At 37.2% G+C, this 18,919-nt stretch overlaps 1 protein-coding gene across 3 annotated transcripts in view; it reads left to right on the top strand.

The window, feature by feature from the left end:
* The window catches only part of TAF4B (TATA-box binding protein associated factor 4b), a 119,722-nt gene extending 101,287 nt beyond the window's left edge, over positions 1 to 18,435 (top strand). For all 3 annotated transcript variants that reach the window (XM_029922603.1, XM_029922604.1, XM_029922602.1), the window contains one exon: positions 18,119 to 18,435. In XM_029922603.1, the coding sequence (XP_029778463.1) occupies positions 18,119 to 18,286 (168 nt within the window). In that variant the 3' untranslated portion in view covers positions 18,287 to 18,435. The remainder of the gene's footprint in view (positions 1 to 18,118) is intronic.
* Positions 18,436 to 18,919: the final 484 nt, after the last annotated feature.

Genomic DNA, 18,919 nt, shown 5'->3' with positions numbered 1-18,919 from the left:
CTTTTTTTTTTACTTAGTGATATCCTGTGTTCCTCTTATTCATATCATTAAATGTTCTTCTACACATTCTATTTGTCCTACTATACCACCCGTTTCTTATTGGACATGTTTTAATTTATAATGTTGTATGAGCCTATTTATAATTAAATCTTTGACCATGTTTCTTCTCTTTTTTAATTTCAGAAGTAGAGTTGCAAGGTTAAATGAGATTTATTATTAAAGTTCTTTTTAAATTTTTACTGCCAGTTACTGTCCACCAAATGAAAACTCGTTTATATTTCTACCAGTAGCATATGGAAGTGTGTGTTTATTAGTATCTCAGTACTGGATATTGTTATTTTAAAACCTTGATGTCATTTATTACCTCAGTTTATGGTTAATCTCCTTTCTGTTCTCTATTCAGGAGAGATGGCACTTGTATTCACTTATTCATTCAGTCACCCTACTGTGCTAGGTACAGTGGTGAGAAAAATAGAAGTAGGCCTCAGCTTGCTTGGCATTTATAGTCTAAGAAGTTAGAGTGGTCTTTATGGCAGCTGGTCTGGCCTGTGCTACCTTATATCGGAGCACGATTAGGGAACCACTTGGAGCTTGTGATACAGGACACCGTTAATGAACCTTGTTAGCCTGGTGGTCCTTTTAGTAGTTGGCCATGGATACCTGCGGTTAAACATTAGTATAATGTATACAAAATACAAGTTATCTGTGAAGAGCTGTCTGTGAACCTTTAAGATTCCCATGTCTTTTCAAGTATTTTTATTATTACATTCCTCTGCTCCATTAAGTAAATTTGGTCACCATTCCTCCGAGGGCGATTAGTGTTTTTTAATGGTGTTTTATGTGTAATAGTTGAGGCTTTATAAAAAAATCTTTTTCTTCAAAGTACTTTAATTATAGTTAGCATAATAATGGGCTTATACTAAGAGAGATTATTTTTTTAACTTGTCAGGCTTTAAGATGATTCCTATAAGTTGTCAGTCTCCCAAGAAGCAGTTTTTGAAAGTGTTTCTGTAAGCATACTGCTTCTGGATTTTAGACGGGTATGACTCTTCTTAGATTTCTTAAATTGTAGCATTCTCACGTGACCAGTTATACTGTTATGCTTATTCCCTAATGTACTAGTAGGTTTTGGTTTCAGCCTTGATGCAGCCATTTGCTGCCAACTTTAGTGACTCTGAAGAGCAAGAATTGCCTGTGTTATGCCGGACTGCCTCTAATAATCAGGCCTTAGAGGGTTTTCCAATGTGATAGATGAGTGCAAATTAGCAACGAGCTAATGTTTATGGGGAAAGTGATTGGTAATTCCTTTGCTAAGCATGTCTTTCCATAGTTTAAATGACACTTAATTTCTCTGTAAGATTTTTTCAAATTAGATGTTCAGATTAATTAATGTTATCAGTGAAAACCCAAGTTTACTTGGAAAGCAATATATCTGCCTTAGATATTACAATAGAACTTCCTAATAACAGAGTATATTATTGAATTCCTGTTTATGCATTTTCCCCAGGAATTCCATAGAGTATTGAAAACAGTAAGTACAGTTGCTTTTGAAATGTTTATTTGAATTTGTTTTTGACACGCCCAATTGTGCCAATCTTTTGTGGGGTTTTTTGTTCAGATAAAATTCATATACCATAAAATTAACCATTTTAGAGTGTCCACTTGAGTAGTTTTAAGTATATTCACATGGCGTGCAACTATCACCATTATTTAATCACAGAACATTTTCATCACTCCAAAGAAGAAATTCTATAGACGTTAATCATTCCCTCTGAGCACCTTGCAACCAGTAATCTGCTTTCTGTCTTTATGGATTTGCTTATGTTTGGCATTCATATACATGGAATTACATAATATGTGATCTTTTGTATCTAACTTCTTTGACTTCACATAATGTTTTCAAGGGCCATCCATGTTGTAGCATTTATTAGTACTCCATTCCTATTTATGGCTGAATACTCTGTTTCTTTTGGGTGTAATCCTAGGAATGGAATTGCTGGGTCATATAATAACTCAGTGATTGACTTTTTGAGGAACTGCCAAACTCCTTTCCATAGCAGCTTCACCATTTTACATTCCTACCTAAAATGCATGAGAGTTCCAATTTCTCCACGTAATGGTCATTGGTTGTTACTGTCTGTTTTTGTTTTTGTTTTTGTTTTAATAGCCATTCCAGTGTGTGTAAAGCGGTATCTCATTGTGGGTTTTGTTTTGCATTTCTCTAGTGACTAATAACGTTGGACAACTTTTCATGTCCCTATTGGTCATTTGTATATTTACTTTGTAGAAATGAAGTCCAAGTAGTCTTTTTCTTTGCTTGCTTATAACCCACTGTCACTAGATTTATATCTAAGAGTATTAATTACAGCTTTAGCTCTTACATTTACATCTTTGATCCTTTTTGAGTTCATTTTTGTATCTAGTATAAGATGGGTCCAAATTCATTCTTTTATGTGTAAATATCCAGTTGTCCTGGCACAATTTTTTGAAAAGACCTTCTTTCCCATTGAATAGTCTTAACACCCCTTGTTGAAAATAAATTAATCATAGATGTATGGGTCTATTTCTGGGCTCATAATTCTATTCTGTCAATCTATGTGTCTGTCTGCAAGTACTACAGTGTCTTGATTAGTGTTGCTTTCCAATAAGTTTTGCAATCAGAAAGTGATTTTTCAAAGCTTGATTCTTTGCTTTCAAGATATTTTGGCTATTCTGTGTCCCTTACATTTACATATGTATTTTAGAATCATTTTGTCAATGTCTGCAAAAAAAAAAAAATAGTTTGGATTTTGATACAGATTACTTTGAATATATAGATCAGTGTGAATAGTACTTCCATCCCAACAATATTAAGTATTCCAGTCCATGAACATATGATGTCTTTCTATCAGTCTTAAAATTTCAACAATGTTTTTTGGTTTTCAGTGTACAAATTTTGCACTTCCTTTTGCTAAGCTTATTCCTAAGTATTTTTATTCTCTTTGATGCTGTCATAAATGGCATTGCTTTCTTAATTTCATTTTTGGATTGCTTATTGCTCGTATATAGAAATAAAACTGATTTTTGTATATTGATCTTATATCCAACAACGTTGCTGAGCTTGTTTATTAGCTTTCATATATCTTGTGAATTCTTTAGGATTTTCTGTATATACAAGATGATGTTGTAGGCAAATAGTGGTAGTTTTACTTTTTCCTTTCATTTCTGGATTCCTTATTATTTTATGTTCTTGCCTAATTGCCCTGGCTAGAACCTAAAGTAAAAGAAGAATAGAAGCAGTAAAAGGAGACACCTTTTTTTGTTCCTAATTTTAGGCGAAAAGATTTCTTTTTTTTTCTTTTGCCATTAAGTATGATGTTAGCCATGGATTTTTCATTGATGCTCTTAAAGTTGAAGAAATTCTGTTGTTTCTAGCTTGTTTTGTGTTTGCCTTTTTTTTTTTTTAAGCCATGAAAAAGTCTTTGATTTTGTCGGAAATCTTTAATGCCTCTGTTGGGATTATCACTTTTTTCCCTTTATTAATAATATGTACTATATTGATTTTCATATGTTGAACCAACTGTGCATTCCTAGATTATATCCCACTTGGTCATTGGTGTATAAATTCTTTTTAAATGCTGCTAGGTTTTCTTTACTAGTATTTTGTTGAGGATTTCTGCATCTGTATTCAGAAATTGTTCTGTTTTCTTGTGATGTCTTTGTCTGGTTTTGGTAGCAGAATAATACTGATCTTATAAACTGGATTAGGAAGTGTTCCCTCCTTTTTTTGTGTTTTAGAAGAGTTTACAAAGTATTCATATTAATTCTTCTTTAAATGTTTGGTGGACTTTACTACTGAAGCCATCTAGTTCTGGGCTTTTCTGTAGAAGAAGTTTTAAATTACTAATTCAGTCTCTTATTATAGGACCATGTGCCAATTAATTCATCTCTCTCTTCTTAGTAACAGGCATGTAAGTGGCCTTATGTCCTTTTCCATTCTTTAGTCTTGATCTCAGTGTCCATTCTTAAATTTGCATATATCAATAAAATGCTAGTAGCCTAACAAGCCTTTCTTGCCATTAAATGATTATGTTGTGTTTTGATTGATAATGAAAGGCATGTTTGAATATTGAAACCATAAAGGAAATTAGTTCATGTCTGCCTGACTTACTTTAGAATGTTTGCTAATTTTCTGCCACAAAGAAGACCTTGGAAGTATCCTGATTTTTTTTTTTCCCCCTAAGCCCACTGTTACACATATATGGACTTACAGGGTTCTGACCATGATCAGTCATCTTCTGGATTCATCATTACAATTAGTAGTTTGGTTTCTTTTTTTTTTTTTTTTAATTTTTTTAATGTTTTATTTATTTTTGATACAGAGAGAGACAGAGCATGAGAAGGGGAGGGGCAGAGAGAGAAGGAGACATAGAACCAGAAACAGGCTCCAGGCTCTGAGCTGGCTGTCAGCCCAGAGCCTGATGCAGGGCTCGAACCCACGAATGTGAGATCTGACCTGAGCCGAAGTCGGAGGCTTAACCGACTGAACCACCCAGGCGCCCCAGTAGTTTGGTTTCTAATGTTATTTCTTGTCTGGTAGTTTGGTGCTATTGATATTGTTGTCAGTGGTTGTGTTTGGTTTCCCTAATAAGAGTTTTTAGCAAAATCAGTTGTTCTTTATCCTCCCAAGTCAGTCTTAAATATAAGCACATAAAAGTATGCACTTTTGTTTTCTTTTGAAGATTAAGTAAATAAAGGTAGTCATTAGTGAAATTATCAGCTTTGGAATTAAAATGGTATGGTAGATTAAGTCTATTGGTGGGATGATTTTTCATTCTGCTTACGTATGCTTCTGGTCATTAGCTTGTAGACAAGCAGTTCTGAACTGGGGGCTGCTGTACCTACACTTGTGGATTATTTGGAAATGTGTGGAGTATTGTTCTGACACAGTGATTCAAAGTTGGGACTGTGCTACTAGCGTTTTGTGGCAGGGAGCCAGTGTTACTAAATATTATGCAATATGAGAGACAGATCCATCCAATCAGGCTTACTCAGCATTGTAATAATTCCCTCATAGAGAAATGCTAACACTTAAATTTTTTAAGTGCTTTAATAATACTTATAATCTCTTGAGTTGAATGTATCCTGGGGTCTTAGAATATTTTTTAGGTAACTTTTTTATTTACAGATAACTTTCCACATAATTTTGGAATAAACATTTCTTTGTCTGCATTCTCTTTACCTGTCTCAATATTTGTGAGCATTGAATTCTGACATCACAGTGCCTGTCAAACTTTTATACTAAAGCACACCAGACATTAGAGCAGAGTAACCATGTTCCTTTGAGGGACGTCTTGAGAGCATGACTTCTGAAACTTCAGATGAACTTTGCACTTGGCTCTAAGATCTAGGTATAATTTATTTACAATGAAACATGCTGGTTTTAATTATAACCATCATTCCAGATCAAGATAAAAACACTTCTGTGACCACAGAAAGTTCTGTCATGCCTCTTCAATCATAACCACTTCCAACCTTTTTACTTTAAAGTTACTGATCTAATTTCTGTTACTGTAACATAGTCTTGCCTGTTTAGAACCGTGTGTACTTGGAAATCATGCATTAATGTACTTTTTTGTTTTTAAATTTTCATTCCACATTTATGTTTTTGAGATTTATTCACATTGCACATATCAGTAGTTGCATTCCTTTTAAATGCTGAGCAGTATTCCATTGTATAATTGTTTCATAATTTGTTTACTCATTGAACACTTGGATTCTTTCTAATTTTTGGCGGATACAAATAAAGCTGCCATGAACATCTTTGTAAAAGTCTTTTGTGGACATAACATTTTCATTTCTCATATTTAATAGGAATGCAACTATTGAATCATAAGATAGATGTATGTTTAACTTTATAAGGCACTCTAAACAGTTTTTCAAAATGGTTGTGCCATTTCACATTCCCTTTGGCAGTGTACTTTTATTTTCATGATGGTGTCTTTTGGAAGAACAGAAGGTCTTAATTTTGACAAAGTGTAATTTATCATTTTTTTCCCCTTTAGACTTTCTATAGCCAAAAAAATTTTGTGTATCAATAACTTTCCAGATTTTTCCCTAGAAGCTTTACATTTTACATTTTTTAAGTGTTTGATCTTCTTAGATTTTTTTAAGTGTTTGATCTTTGTAATTTAATTTTTATGTCTGATCTAAAGTTAGGGATTGAGGCTGATGTTTTTTAGATATAGGTATCTTGTTACTGCATCCCATTTATTGAAAAGACTTTCCCCATTTATCTTGACTTATATTTAAAACCAATTAAATGTATATGTAGAAATGCATAGTCATACTTTATCCTGTTGATCTGTTTTGCTATACTTATGCACATACCACAGTCTCTTGCTTACTGTAATAATTTTGAAATCAGATAATCAAAATCCTCCAACTTTGTCCCTTTTCCAGATAGGTTTTGGCTGTTCTGTATGGGTCCTTGGCATTTTCATATGAATTTCAGATTCATCCTATCATTCTTACAGAATTGTATAACTATTTATTAAGATGGCATTGACTCTATAGATCAGTTTGCAGAACTGACATCCTATTTATATTGAGGCAATGTGAACATCATATGACCTTGAATTTATTCCTATCATCTTTAACTTCTCTCTGCAGTGCTTTAGCTTTCTGTTTAGAAGTCTTTCATTATATTTATACATAAATATCTTCTTGATGCTATTGAAATGGTATTTTTTTAAATATTTAAGTAATCTCTGCACCCAGCCTGGGATTCGAACTCACAACCCCAAGATCAACAGTTGCACACTCCTCCCACTGTGTCAGCCGGACACCCCAAAATATTTGTTTTTTTTTTAAAGTTTATTTTGAGAGAGAGAGTCCCAAGCAGGCTCTGTGCTGTCAGTGCAGATCCTGACACTAAGCGTGATCTTACAAATCATGAGATCATGACCTGAGCTGAAATTAAAAATTGGACCTTATCTGACTGAACTACCCAGTCCCCCCCAAAATGGTAATTTTTATTTTTTTTAATATTTATTTATTTACCTGAGGGGAGGGACAGCAAGAGGGGAGGAAGAGAATCCTAGGCAGGCCCCCAGCCACTGGCATAGAGCCCGGCACAGGGCTTGAACTCACAAACCATGTTTCTTTATTTTTGAGAGGAGAGACAGCATGCGAGAGGGGAAGGGGCAGAGAGAGAGGGAGACACAGAATCTGAATCAGTCTCCAGGCTCGGAGTTGTCAGCACTGGAGTCTGATGCGGAGCTTGAACTCACGAACCACAGGATCATGACATAAGCTGAAGTCAATGCGCAACAGACTGAGCCACCCAGGCGCCCCTAGAGTACTTCTTTCTTTTCAGTCTTTATGCTTCTTAATTTTTCTTGTCTTAGAACACTAGCTAACATCTCCAGTACTGTGTTGAATAGAAGTGGTGAGAGTGGACATCCTTTTCTTGTTTCTGATCTTGAACGAAAAGCATTCAGTATTTAACCTTTAAGTATGAAATTGGCTGTAGGTTTTTCATAGAGGAAACTCTTCTCTTAGTTGACTAAAGAGCTTTTATGATGATGGGTATTGAATTTTGCCAAGGCATGTCTGAATTTATCTGATTATCATATGAGTTTTCTCCTTTATTCTTTTAATTAGATAATTTATGTTTGTCTTTAAATCCTGGGATAAATCTGAGTTGGTCATAATATAAAATCGATTATACATGTTACTAGATTCTGTTTGCCATTCGTTCATTTTGTTTACTTAGGGTTTTTTTTTTTGCATCTATGTTCATAAATCACATTGTTCTATAATTTCATTTTGCTGTCATTTCCTTATTAGTTTTGGTTTGAGCTACACTAATGTTTTCTTTTTTCTTTTTTTCCTTTTTTTTTTTTTTTTTAGGTGTTGGCCTAAGATAGGTCTTATTTCCTTCTTAAATGTTTGATAGCTTTTACCAATGAAACCAACTGGGTCTGAAGTTCTCTATGTGAGGACATCTTAATACTAGATTTTTTCTTTTTGTGTGTGTTAATATTTTAAAGTTGTGTTTCTCAAAGAATTTTTGTACTCGTTTAGGTTGTTTAAGTCATTCACATAAAATTATCACACCTTGTCATTACCTTTTAATGCCTGTGGTAATATTTTTTCTTTAATTCCTGATATTGATAATTTATGTATTCTCTCTCTTCCTGGTAACCCTAGATAAGGATCCATACCTTTTATTCATCTTTTCTAAAAATTAACTTATGGCTTCCCCCCCCCAAATATTTGTCCATTTCCTAGTTCATTCCACTCCTATTATTCCCTTTCTTCTACTTCTGTGGGTTTTAATAGTTTTTTTCCAGCTTCTTGGGATCAAGGTTGGGTATAACTTTTTACTCTAATAAAAACACTAAATGTTATAAACTTCTGTTATTTTGTGGGAGTAAAGCTAAAGCAGAAAAGCTCTTATATGTTGAATATGTTGTGTTTTTATTATTGTTAAGTTCAAAAATATTTCCTAATTTCCCTTTTGTCACCTTCTTTGAAATACAGACTGTTTAGAACTGTGTTGTTTAATTCCAAATATTTGGTGTTTTCATTATTGTTAGAGAACATATTCTGTGATTTCAATCCTTTTAGATTTACCAAGACCTGTCCTAGCCTATGGTTTATCTTAAGGGATATTCTCTGTGCGATTGAGAAGGATGTGTTCTTTAGTGCTGAGTAAAGTATCTATTAAATCTTCTATGTCCTTACCAAAATATTTTTGGCTGCTTGTTCCATTGATTGCTGAGAGAAGTTTGTAAGTTGTTTTCATTTTTTTTAACCTATGGTGTGCATTTGTCTATTTCTACTTGTCAATTTTTGCTTCTTTTGTTTAAGGGTCTATTATTAGGTATAACACAGTATGTCTTTCTGATGGATTTCCTGCTTTTGTCATTGTGAAATTATTTTAATTTCTGTTGATATTCATTGTCTTAAAGTCTTTCTTTGTTTATATAATTACAACCACATCAAAATACCATTATGCTTAATATTTGCATGGTTTATCTTTTTCTATCCTTCTGTTTCCAGCCTATCTGTGTCTTGATTTATAGCTGGTCTTTTATGAATAGCATATAATTGAGTTTGGAATTTGTGTCCAGTCAGAAAATCTATTTGGAGGGGCGCCTGGGTAACTCAGTTGGTTGAACATCTGACTTTGGCTCATGTCATGATCTCGCGGTTCATGAGTTCAAGCCCCACATTGGGCTCTGTGCAGACAAGCTCAGAGCCTGGAGCTTACTTCAGATTCTTGTCTCCCTCTCTCCCTGCTCTCCCGTGCTTGTTCTCTGTCTTGCTCTTGAAAATAAAATTTAAATTTAAAAAATTTTTTGTTCTTAAGAAAATATATTTGGAGTGTTAAGTCCATTTACATTTCATATAGTTTCACTTTGATTGGATCTGGGTCTACCGTCTTGTCATTTATTTATTTTCTATTTGTCCCTTCTGTTGTTTTGTTTCTCCTTTCCAGTCATCTTTTGAGTTAATTATGTAGTGTTTAGTGTCATGTTCCGTATCCTCTTTTCACTTTTTAACTGTACTACTCTTATTTTTTTTAATAGTATAGTGTGTATCCTTAATTGACTGTACTCAACCTTGGATTAATACCGTTTCACATAAGATGTAAAAATCTTGGGACTCCTTAACCCAGCTCAGTTGGTTAAATGTTCATTCAGCTCTTGATCTCAGCTCAGGTCTTGATCTCAGGGTCATGAGTTCAAGCCGCATGTTGGGCTCCATGCTGGACATGAAGCCTACTTTAAAAAAAGAGGGGAGGGTGCGCCTGGGTGGCTCAGTGGGTTGAGCAGTTGACTTTGGCTCAGGTCATAGTCTCTCAGTTCATTGGTTCAGGCCTGAGTCGGGCTTGCTGCTGTCAGTGCAGAGCCCACTTCAGATCCTCTGTCCACCCCCCCCATCCCTCTCCCACTTGTGCGCTCTCTCGCTCTCTCTCAAATAAACATTTTTTAAATAATTTAAAAATTTATAAAAAGGATGTGAAAACATCTTAACTATATGATTCCATTATACAAATTTTTCCATCCTTTGTGCTGTTGTTAATCACCTTTTATTCTTCCACATACTTTAAACTGTTGTACAGGGGGCACCTGGGCGGCTCAGTCGGTTAAGCATCTGACTTCAGCTCAGGTCATGATTTTGTGGTTCCTGAGTTCAAGCCCCGCGTCAGGCTCTGTGCTGACAGCTCAGAGCCTGGAACCTGTTTCAGATTCTGTGTCTCCCTCTCTCTGCCCCTCCTCAACTTGCACTCTTTCTCTCTCTCTCTCTCTCTCAAAAATAAATAAAAAATTTTAAAAATTAAAAAAAAACCTCTAGTACCTTGTCATTACTTGGTCATAGTCTTAAAGAGTTGATGAAAATAAAAATAGTTCTTTTATGTTTACCAGCTGTAGTGCTCTTTTATTTTTCCTGTAAATTTATATTTCTTTGTAATATCGTTTTCCATCAGGCCTCTGCAACTCCCCAACTCTAGAATTACTAGAGTTTTAAGTAGAGTTACTGTTAAAACTTAAATATATTGGTAAATTTACCTTTAGTTGTGAGGCAAACAATCTTTACTGATATTGCAGCTTTTTTTTTTTTTTTAATTTTTTTTTAATGCTTTTTATTTATTTTTGAGAGACAGAGAGAGACAGTGCGAGCAGGGGAGGGTCAGAGAGAGAGGGAGACACAGAATCCGAAACAGGCTCCAGGCTCTGAGCTAGCTGACAGCACAGAGCCCGATGCGGGGCTTGAACCCACGAACCGTGAGATCTGACCTGAGCCGAAGCCGGACGCTTAACCGACTGAGCCACCCAGGCGCCCCTGCAGCTTTTTTTTAAATGCTTGTTTATTTTTAAGAGAGAGAGAGAGTGCAAGCCAGGGATGGGCAGAGAGACAGAGAGACAGAGAGAGAGACACAGAATCTATCTGAAGCAGCCTCCAGGCTCTGAGCTGTCAGCACAGAGCCGGCCGGATATGGGGCTTGAACTCACAAACTGTGGGATCACAACCTGAGCCAAAGTTGGACATTTGAGGGACCAAGTCACTCAGGCACCCCATTAGCTTTTCTTTAACACTTAAATTCTCTAAGGATAAAATCAAAGCTGGTTCTGAAAGGAAGAAAAAAGTTAACTCACAGTCCTTTGAAGTTTTCATCATAAAATAATAGGTAAAACTTATCCTTGGACATAGTTTTTGAGAGGACTTTGTGTCTTAACTAAAAGTTAAGGGGCGCTGGGGTGACTCAGTTAAGTGACCAACTTTGGCTCAGGTCATGATCTCACAGTTTGTAGGTTCGAGCCCTATGTCCAGCTCTGTGCTGCCAGCTCAGAGCCTAGAGCCTGCTTCGGATTCTGTGTCTCCCTCTCTCTTTGCCCCTCCCCAACTTGTGTTCTGTCTCTCTCTCTTTCAAAAATAAAATAAACATTTTTTGAAAAGGTTAAAGAAAATAACCTGTATTCAGAGGAAAGTTACTGCTTTTCAGAGTTGACTATTTGTTTGTCTATACTGTTCTCATGTGTTGTGTTACTCGGTGGGCTGGAGCACTTTTTTGCTGTTTGGAAAGAGTGACCAAAAGTAGCCTTTGGAGAAAATTCATCCAGCGGCAGCTTAGTGGGGATGAGTGGGTGAGATAAATTGTTAGAAAGCTGGGTAATGCTTGGGAACAAGCCACCAAAGGACTTTACATTTGTCTCCCAGATTATTTGGCTTATTTAAAGCTAAGAATGATAGCAGCATCTTGATTTTAAAGCCATTGTTAATTCACATAAGCAGTGTTATTGTACTACCGATGCTGAGTGGGTTTCAGCTTAGTGCCAAACACTGTATAAAATATTCTCAGCCACAAAATCCTTCCCTTCTAGCTAGTGAGAAAGAGGTAATTTCATTGCGCTGAATGCATGTGATGGTAGAATGAAATTCAGAGTACTTCCGAAGTAGGACTTGCAACAAGGTCCAGATCGGGGATAGATTGGGTTTGAGGCACTAGAGAAACATGTACCTGAACTGAGTTTTAAAGAATTCAGGGAGGTGATGTGATACAGGACAGGACAGAGAAATTGCAGATGAGTTAAGGAGGAGAGAATGAACTGTCTGGAGCAAAGAAGGAAACAATATTGTGGCATGCATAGTCGTTTGGGACAGGAGGAAAGGAATGAGAGATGAGACTGGGAGAGGCTTTGGTATGCTCCCGATGACTGTATAGGTCCTGGTTGGATATTAGGACTGGGTCCTATAGATTTTTAGCCATTGGAGCATTTTGAGCAGGAAAACCGCATTATCCAGTTATTATTTTAAAAAGATCATTCCCACTCCAATATGAGCAATATTAATCCTGGACCTAGGAAAGTTAAGAAGGTTGTTGGAAGTAACCTAGGCAAAAGATAATGGGAGTGTAAATGTAGGAGGCAGATGGTTTGGAAACTGTTAAGAGGTAGAACTGATGACACATGGAGTATAGAGGAAGAAAGAGTTGAGGATGACACCCAGTTTTCTGGGTTGGGCATTGGAGGTGAATGGTATTGCCATTCCTTTAAACAAGAAAGGAGGAGAAATAAGAGGAACACTGATTTGAAACATGTTAAATATAGGATACATTCAGTTGGAGACTTCATTAAGAAATTAAACAGTGAAGTCTAAAATTTAAGAAAGCATTCTTTTGGAACTAAAAAAGGGAGATTGTCACTAGCACAGAAAGACCAGAATTATCTTTGTAACTCTCATAATTACACAACTAGAAATAGAACTCAAAAGCACATAATTACATGTCACAGGAGTCTGTTTAAACATATATTGTTTCTATAAAAAACTGTTGAAACACAGATACTTAGAAGTAACAATTCTATGGCAGAAGATAACATGTATGTATAGTTGTCAATGTTCTGAAATAACTTGAGTAAAATGGAGGTGATAAAAGCTCCATGTCTGTTGCTTCAAAAGTTCTTCTTATTGACCAGCAGAGGGAGCTCAGTCTCGAGGTTCAGGTTTTTTGGTTTTTTGGTTTTTTGGTTTTGTTTTGTTTTGTTTTGTTGTTTTTGCTCTATGCTGCCCTTAAGACCTAGAAGCTCAGGTCTTTTGAATATGGATTTTTTATGTTCTTGTTACACAAGGCCAGGAATCCAGGATGCTTTTATTTATTCTCGTTTCTAAGACTTAGAAGATGTTCTATTTCTTTTTCTGGAGCCAGATCTTCATTGTATCTCCTGTGCCCATGTGTATTCCTTATTTCCTCCCTGAAGTTTAAGACCTGAATCATCACCTTAAGAGCTGCCATGGTACTTGGGATTAATATAAAATAGGGTACAGAGCCAGAGAAATGTAATGAATCTTTGCCTGTATTAAAGATTTCCAATTTTTGTTCCTAGTTAATTATTAAGATTCAGAGATACTTTGTGTTTCGTCAGACTTCTGATCCAGGGACTAGAATGGAAGAAGTTGACATTAGCTCCTAGAAACAATATTGATAAGCTTGGTTGGGCCTGTAGAGCATTAAGCTCCTCCCTCCTCCTTGGTTGGAGGAACCTATGACAAACTTCATGTCCTGGGATATATCCTTTGTCCACCCACCACATTTCCAAAATGCCCATTGGTCTACTTCTTAGACGTAGGCATTGACGATTCCACTAAAACCCAAAGATTTCACTGGGAGGAATAAAGTAAAATTGGCAGGAGAAATTATTTCCATAAGTTAGCAAGGACTTTGCGGGATGCTTAGTATAATTATGTTTAACTATGGGATGTCAGGAAAGATCTGGAACTAGAATTATACTGTTTCCTGTTTATAAACCTTCAAACCTCCCAACTGACTCATGAATTAATTTATCACAAGAGGGACCAGCATTTACAACATGTATACTGCATGCCAGGCACTGTTCTTGTTTAATCCCCAAGACAACCCTATGAGCTAATTACTGTGACTGTTCCTACTTTGCAGATTAGGAAACTGAGGCACAGAGAGTTTAAGTAATTGGTCTGAGGTTGCTAATGGAGGAGACCAACCCGGGCTCACCACTGTTCAGTCCTTCTGTATATCTTATGCTGCCTAACGTAGTAAGGGTCCAGTAACCCAGGGAACTTTTTAGCTGCATCTGCGTGTGAGCCGGCCGGGAGCTAAGTTGCCTGGGACAGCTTTGGAAACAGAGGCCCGTACGAAGGCACTGAGAGCTTCAGCAGGATTCAAGAAGCAGCCCCTGCGCTCAGAAAGATAACGTCCCTGCTGTTCAGTTAGTGTCGGCAGAAATATAACTTAAGAAAATGTGGAAAAAGAAGTAAGACAAACTTTTAAACGTTTTACTTTACAACACCCGCTCCAGTAAGTTGAGGGAATAAAAATTTGGGTAACTGGTTATTTTAAGTACATAGTGTCATTCTCTCTGTGTGTGTTTGTTTTTTAATGTTTATTTTCAAGAGGGAAAGACAGAGCACAAGTGGAGGTGGGGCAGAGAGAGAGGGAGACACAGAATCTGAAGCAGGCTCCAGACTTCGAGCTGTCAGCACAGAGCCTGACGTGGGGCTCGAACTCACAAATCGTGGTCTGAGCCGAAGTCAGATGCTTAACTGACTGAGCCACCCAGGCGCCCTAATACTTAGTGTCATTCCTAAAACAGTGTTATTTCTCTGAAATTGGTAACTTACGGTGTTTGGTTTTTTCATATTAGACTATTTATTAGAATAATACTAGAATATTTAGAAATAATTAGAAAATGATTAGAATAATATTTCATATTAGAGGAGAAGAGTTCCTCAAAATAAAAATAAGAAACTTTGTTTAGTGATATAATTAAAAAAGTAGTGAAGGCTAATAACTTCATTGACCCAGCAGTGGTAGAGTGTGTGAACATTTAGGTTTGATTATGATTTTAAGAACATCTATTGTGCACTTGGTAAGTGCTTTTTTATTTCATTTTCTTTGACCTTTCTCTTTACTTTCACCTGATTTTCATCCAGGTGAAGAATCCAAATTAAGGGATTTCCTCAAGTAGAAAGTTGATTGGGAAAACACCGTGTATCAGAAATAAATAGTACATTGTCACAAGGGTCTTCTGTTCCCTTCATACAAATTCTGATCTCTTAACCACCTGAGTGTTCTTTGGCGTTGATAGTACAGTGTGACCAGAAATCAGTCCCAGACAACATTGGAGAAGGAATTCCATGAGGTGGGAGAAAATTAAAGATGATGGTGAAAAGGCAAGTTTGAGTTTTTATGGCTTTAAGTTAGCTGTGCACAATCCACTCTCTTGACCATGGATAACTGAGGTAGCTGATTATACTGCACAGGTCATTGTGAAAGTGACAAGGCAGAGACTGTAGGCACCCCAAAGCATAGGCATAGGAATAAAAATGCTATATATTTGTATTCGTGTTCAAGAAAGATTGACTTTCTAAGTGTGTTAGTATTAGGGGGAAAAGGATGCTATCACCTTTGTAAAGTTGTGAATTATGAAAGACATTTCTGTTGGGTTACTGAATGTCCCTTGGGGTTTGTTTCATTTATAACACTGCCTCAGGCCTTCTGCTGCGTCCTGTTGGAATGACCTTCTTTTCAACCCTGTGCTGGCAGCTGTAATACGGCTCTTTCTCCTGAATCCTTTAGGCTTAATCACATGACAGACATGAACTGTGACCCCTTTGTTCTTTACCCACATGATTCAGTGTTTAAAATTTTTTTCTGTGTAACATCTTTGCTTTATTTTCTTTCCTCTTATTCCCTCTTTATTCCCTTTTGTATTTCCTACCTAGATAAGGGTTTGTGGGTGGGGTTTTTTGAGCATTTTAATTTTTTGAAGTATGCATTGATGCAAAAAAGCACACAAAGCTCACTGAATTTTCACAGCACAAACACACCATGTAGACAATACTCTGGTCAAGACAAAGTCACCAGAACCCCCAGTTAACCCTGTCCTCTCTCTTTCTGGCTACTACTCCTCTCCCCTAAGGGGAATCATTGTACTGACTTCTGTAGCTTTGAACTTTATAGAAATAGAATCGGATTGTATTTCTTTGCATCTGGATCCTTTCATTTAACATTTTTGTAATATTCATCCATGTTACTCAGTTTGTTATTGCTGTGTAGTATTCCATTTGTATAAATATTCCAGTTTATTCTTAATGGGCATTTGGATGGTTTCTTGTTTGGGTCATTACAATAATAGTACTCAACATTCTCATACATGCCTTTTGGTGGACATGTGACATATTTCTGGGTATTTACATAGAAGAGGAATTGCCAAGATATCTTGTATCCATCTAGCCATTTACATCTCAAAATCCATATAAAACACTAGATGACTGATTTTAGGCAAACTCTTAGTAGGAAACGTTTATAAACAACTGTCAGTTCAGCTTTAGCATATTATATCTAATTTTTGGCTAAGAAAAGCGTCTCTATTTAAATGTACTATAGTTTAAACAGATAACTCCTGTAATCCACAAAATGGCCACTCACTGCCCATGACACATTTTATTCACTCTCTTCCTAATGTGTCCTAATTTTTGTCTAGTTTTCCAAAGCTCAGTTGGCAGGTCCATTCTGCAAAACTCTTAGGAAAATATTGTGATGGTGATAATTTATAGTCGTTAAGATTACATCTATATTCTACCACCTCTAGTGGTAACGGGAAGAAAAATGTGCTAGTGCTTGACTGCCATGCGTTAGCGGGAGCTACAGAGGCGGACGCTCGTGCACACATCCATTACTGAGAACCTCGCAGAAGTGCTGGGAGACTGGCTGTGTCCCACAGATGGGCTCCAGGAGAAGTAGCCAGGCAGTGGCGCAGCCGAGAGTAATGTTTTTGTCCCTTTTAAACATGTGGACTTTCCAAAATTTGTTTCGTGGACCCTTTTGAACAAGTTTAATCTAATGAATATAGTAATATGATTGTGCAGTCATCTTAATCATCTCTTAAGGAAATTTTGACCATCAGATGAAGTGCCCCTCAGTCATTCTGTGAACATGCATGGAATTAAGTTAATTTGTTTTGACCATAGTGTATTCCTTAGAAAGGGTTTCTTTCTCCTCCATCAAGACAAAAATGTAGAGGGAAAAATCAAAATTTGATGTTTATAAAAGGATAGTTATGAAACCAGAAGATTTGCCTCCTATGTTAGGTAAATATCTTATGTAAGTCTTCTGGAGGGCAAAAGGAGGGTCACCAACTCTATCAAGATGTTTTTGGAAACAAACTATGGTTAAAAAAAAAGAATGAGAGAATAAAGGATTCCACATTTACAAAATTATCCTTGGAGAATTCTGTTAAATTTCATTTTTCCTTCCAGCCTTTGTTTTAGAACAGGAGCAGTGGAAAGTGAGCCTGTAGGGAAGTCAGGTGATGAGTTTGTACCTGATGTGGTAGATAATATAACACAGTAACTAAGAGCACTCACTCTAGATCAAATTAGAAATTGAGTCCCAGTTCAGTTTTGCTGTGTGACTCTGAACAGGTCACTTAACCTATCTAAGCTCTGTCTAAATGGGGGCAGCGCCTGTGTAACTTGCTGCAGTGTTGCATGAAAGAAGAGAGATCATGTGCGGGAAGGATTAACACAGCTATCATAACAAGTGCTCAGGTAGCTAGTCTGGACTCGGGAGGGGGAGCCATTGAAGACCTTTAAACACAGAATGCTGGGATCTGAAGCATGTAAGGCTTTTTCTTTTATTTTTATAATCGGCATCACAAGAGACGGCACACATTTCATGTATTCAGTCTGACAGATTTGTATGTGTACGTATACCTATGAAATCATCACTGCAATGGAAATAATGACCACATCCATCATTCCCAAAACTTTGGTCTAAGACCTTTAAAGAAGAAAGTCTAGCCTTTAATACAGAGCAAAGAATGGACTGAAGTAGAGCCTGGAGGTGGAGAAATCAGTTAAGAGGCTGTAGCCATAGTCCAGGTGAGAGACCAAGAATGAGTGAGGTGTGGGGGCAGTCCTCCTCCCCCAAGAGATGGGGCCGCTGGGGACAGGGTTGATTCTGCGTTACTGGCTTCTCTCCAGCACCTGACTCGGTGGCCAGGGGCCAGTAGTTCTTCCATGCCCAAGGCGGTTTTTCCCTTTATGCGAGATCGGTTACTTTAAACTTTTTTCTCCGTTTATTGTTCAGGGCTTAAAAGACAACCCTCTTGCTTCTGGGACGTCCGGCCTGACAGCCGCCAAACAGTTGCTTCGTCCGAGAATCACAAGAATCTGTCTCAGGGACTTGATATTCTGTATGGAACAGGAAAGAGAGACGAAGTATTCTCGAGCGCTGTACCTTGCCCTTCTGAAGTGACCACTCCAGTCTCCGTCCAGACCAGTGCTGCTTACTGCCAAAGAAGACATAAAGAGCATAGCTGCACTCTCCTGAAATTTCAGTTTCTGGAAAATAATCACCAGTAGGGAAGATCATTGTTTACAGTTATAAACTTTTATTGAATCTTACTTACACATCCTATGGGGTTCTTAATGACTAGAATTCAACTTTGTCTTCTGGAAATTGGTTACGAAATGCAGTTTACACAGACGTAGGCTTCTGGCTATCTGTGTATTTAATAACAGCAAGTTAAGGCCCTGTGTGTTCCCACCTGCTTCATTTGCCAGACTGTTAACAGGTGAGGGGTCTTGCCCTGATACAGCCCGCACCACGATGCAAGGGTCAGTGCCTACCAAGGAGACTATTCCATCCTCTGCCGAACTTGCCTCAGAGTGTTAGGTTTTCTAGGCTGGGACCAGAAGTTGCTTAGCTAATTGTGACAGTCACCTTATGTAGTTGCAGGTGACAGGCCACGGTGTCTGCGGTGACTTCGGTCAGCTGAGTTGTCAAACGGAGACAGATGCGGATAGTTTGTGCCTGAGGTGGCCTCTTCTCTGGTTTGTCACCATATGCTGCTTGTGATACCAAGTGAGGGGACATCCTCATCAGGGA

Source organism: Suricata suricatta, chromosome 14, assembly GCF_006229205.1.
Source record: "Suricata suricatta isolate VVHF042 chromosome 14, meerkat_22Aug2017_6uvM2_HiC, whole genome shotgun sequence".
Taxonomy (NCBI): domain Eukaryota; kingdom Metazoa; phylum Chordata; class Mammalia; order Carnivora; family Herpestidae; genus Suricata; species Suricata suricatta.
Note: the sequence above shows the minus strand (reverse complement) of the source record. Positions and strands in the feature narration are given on the sequence as shown.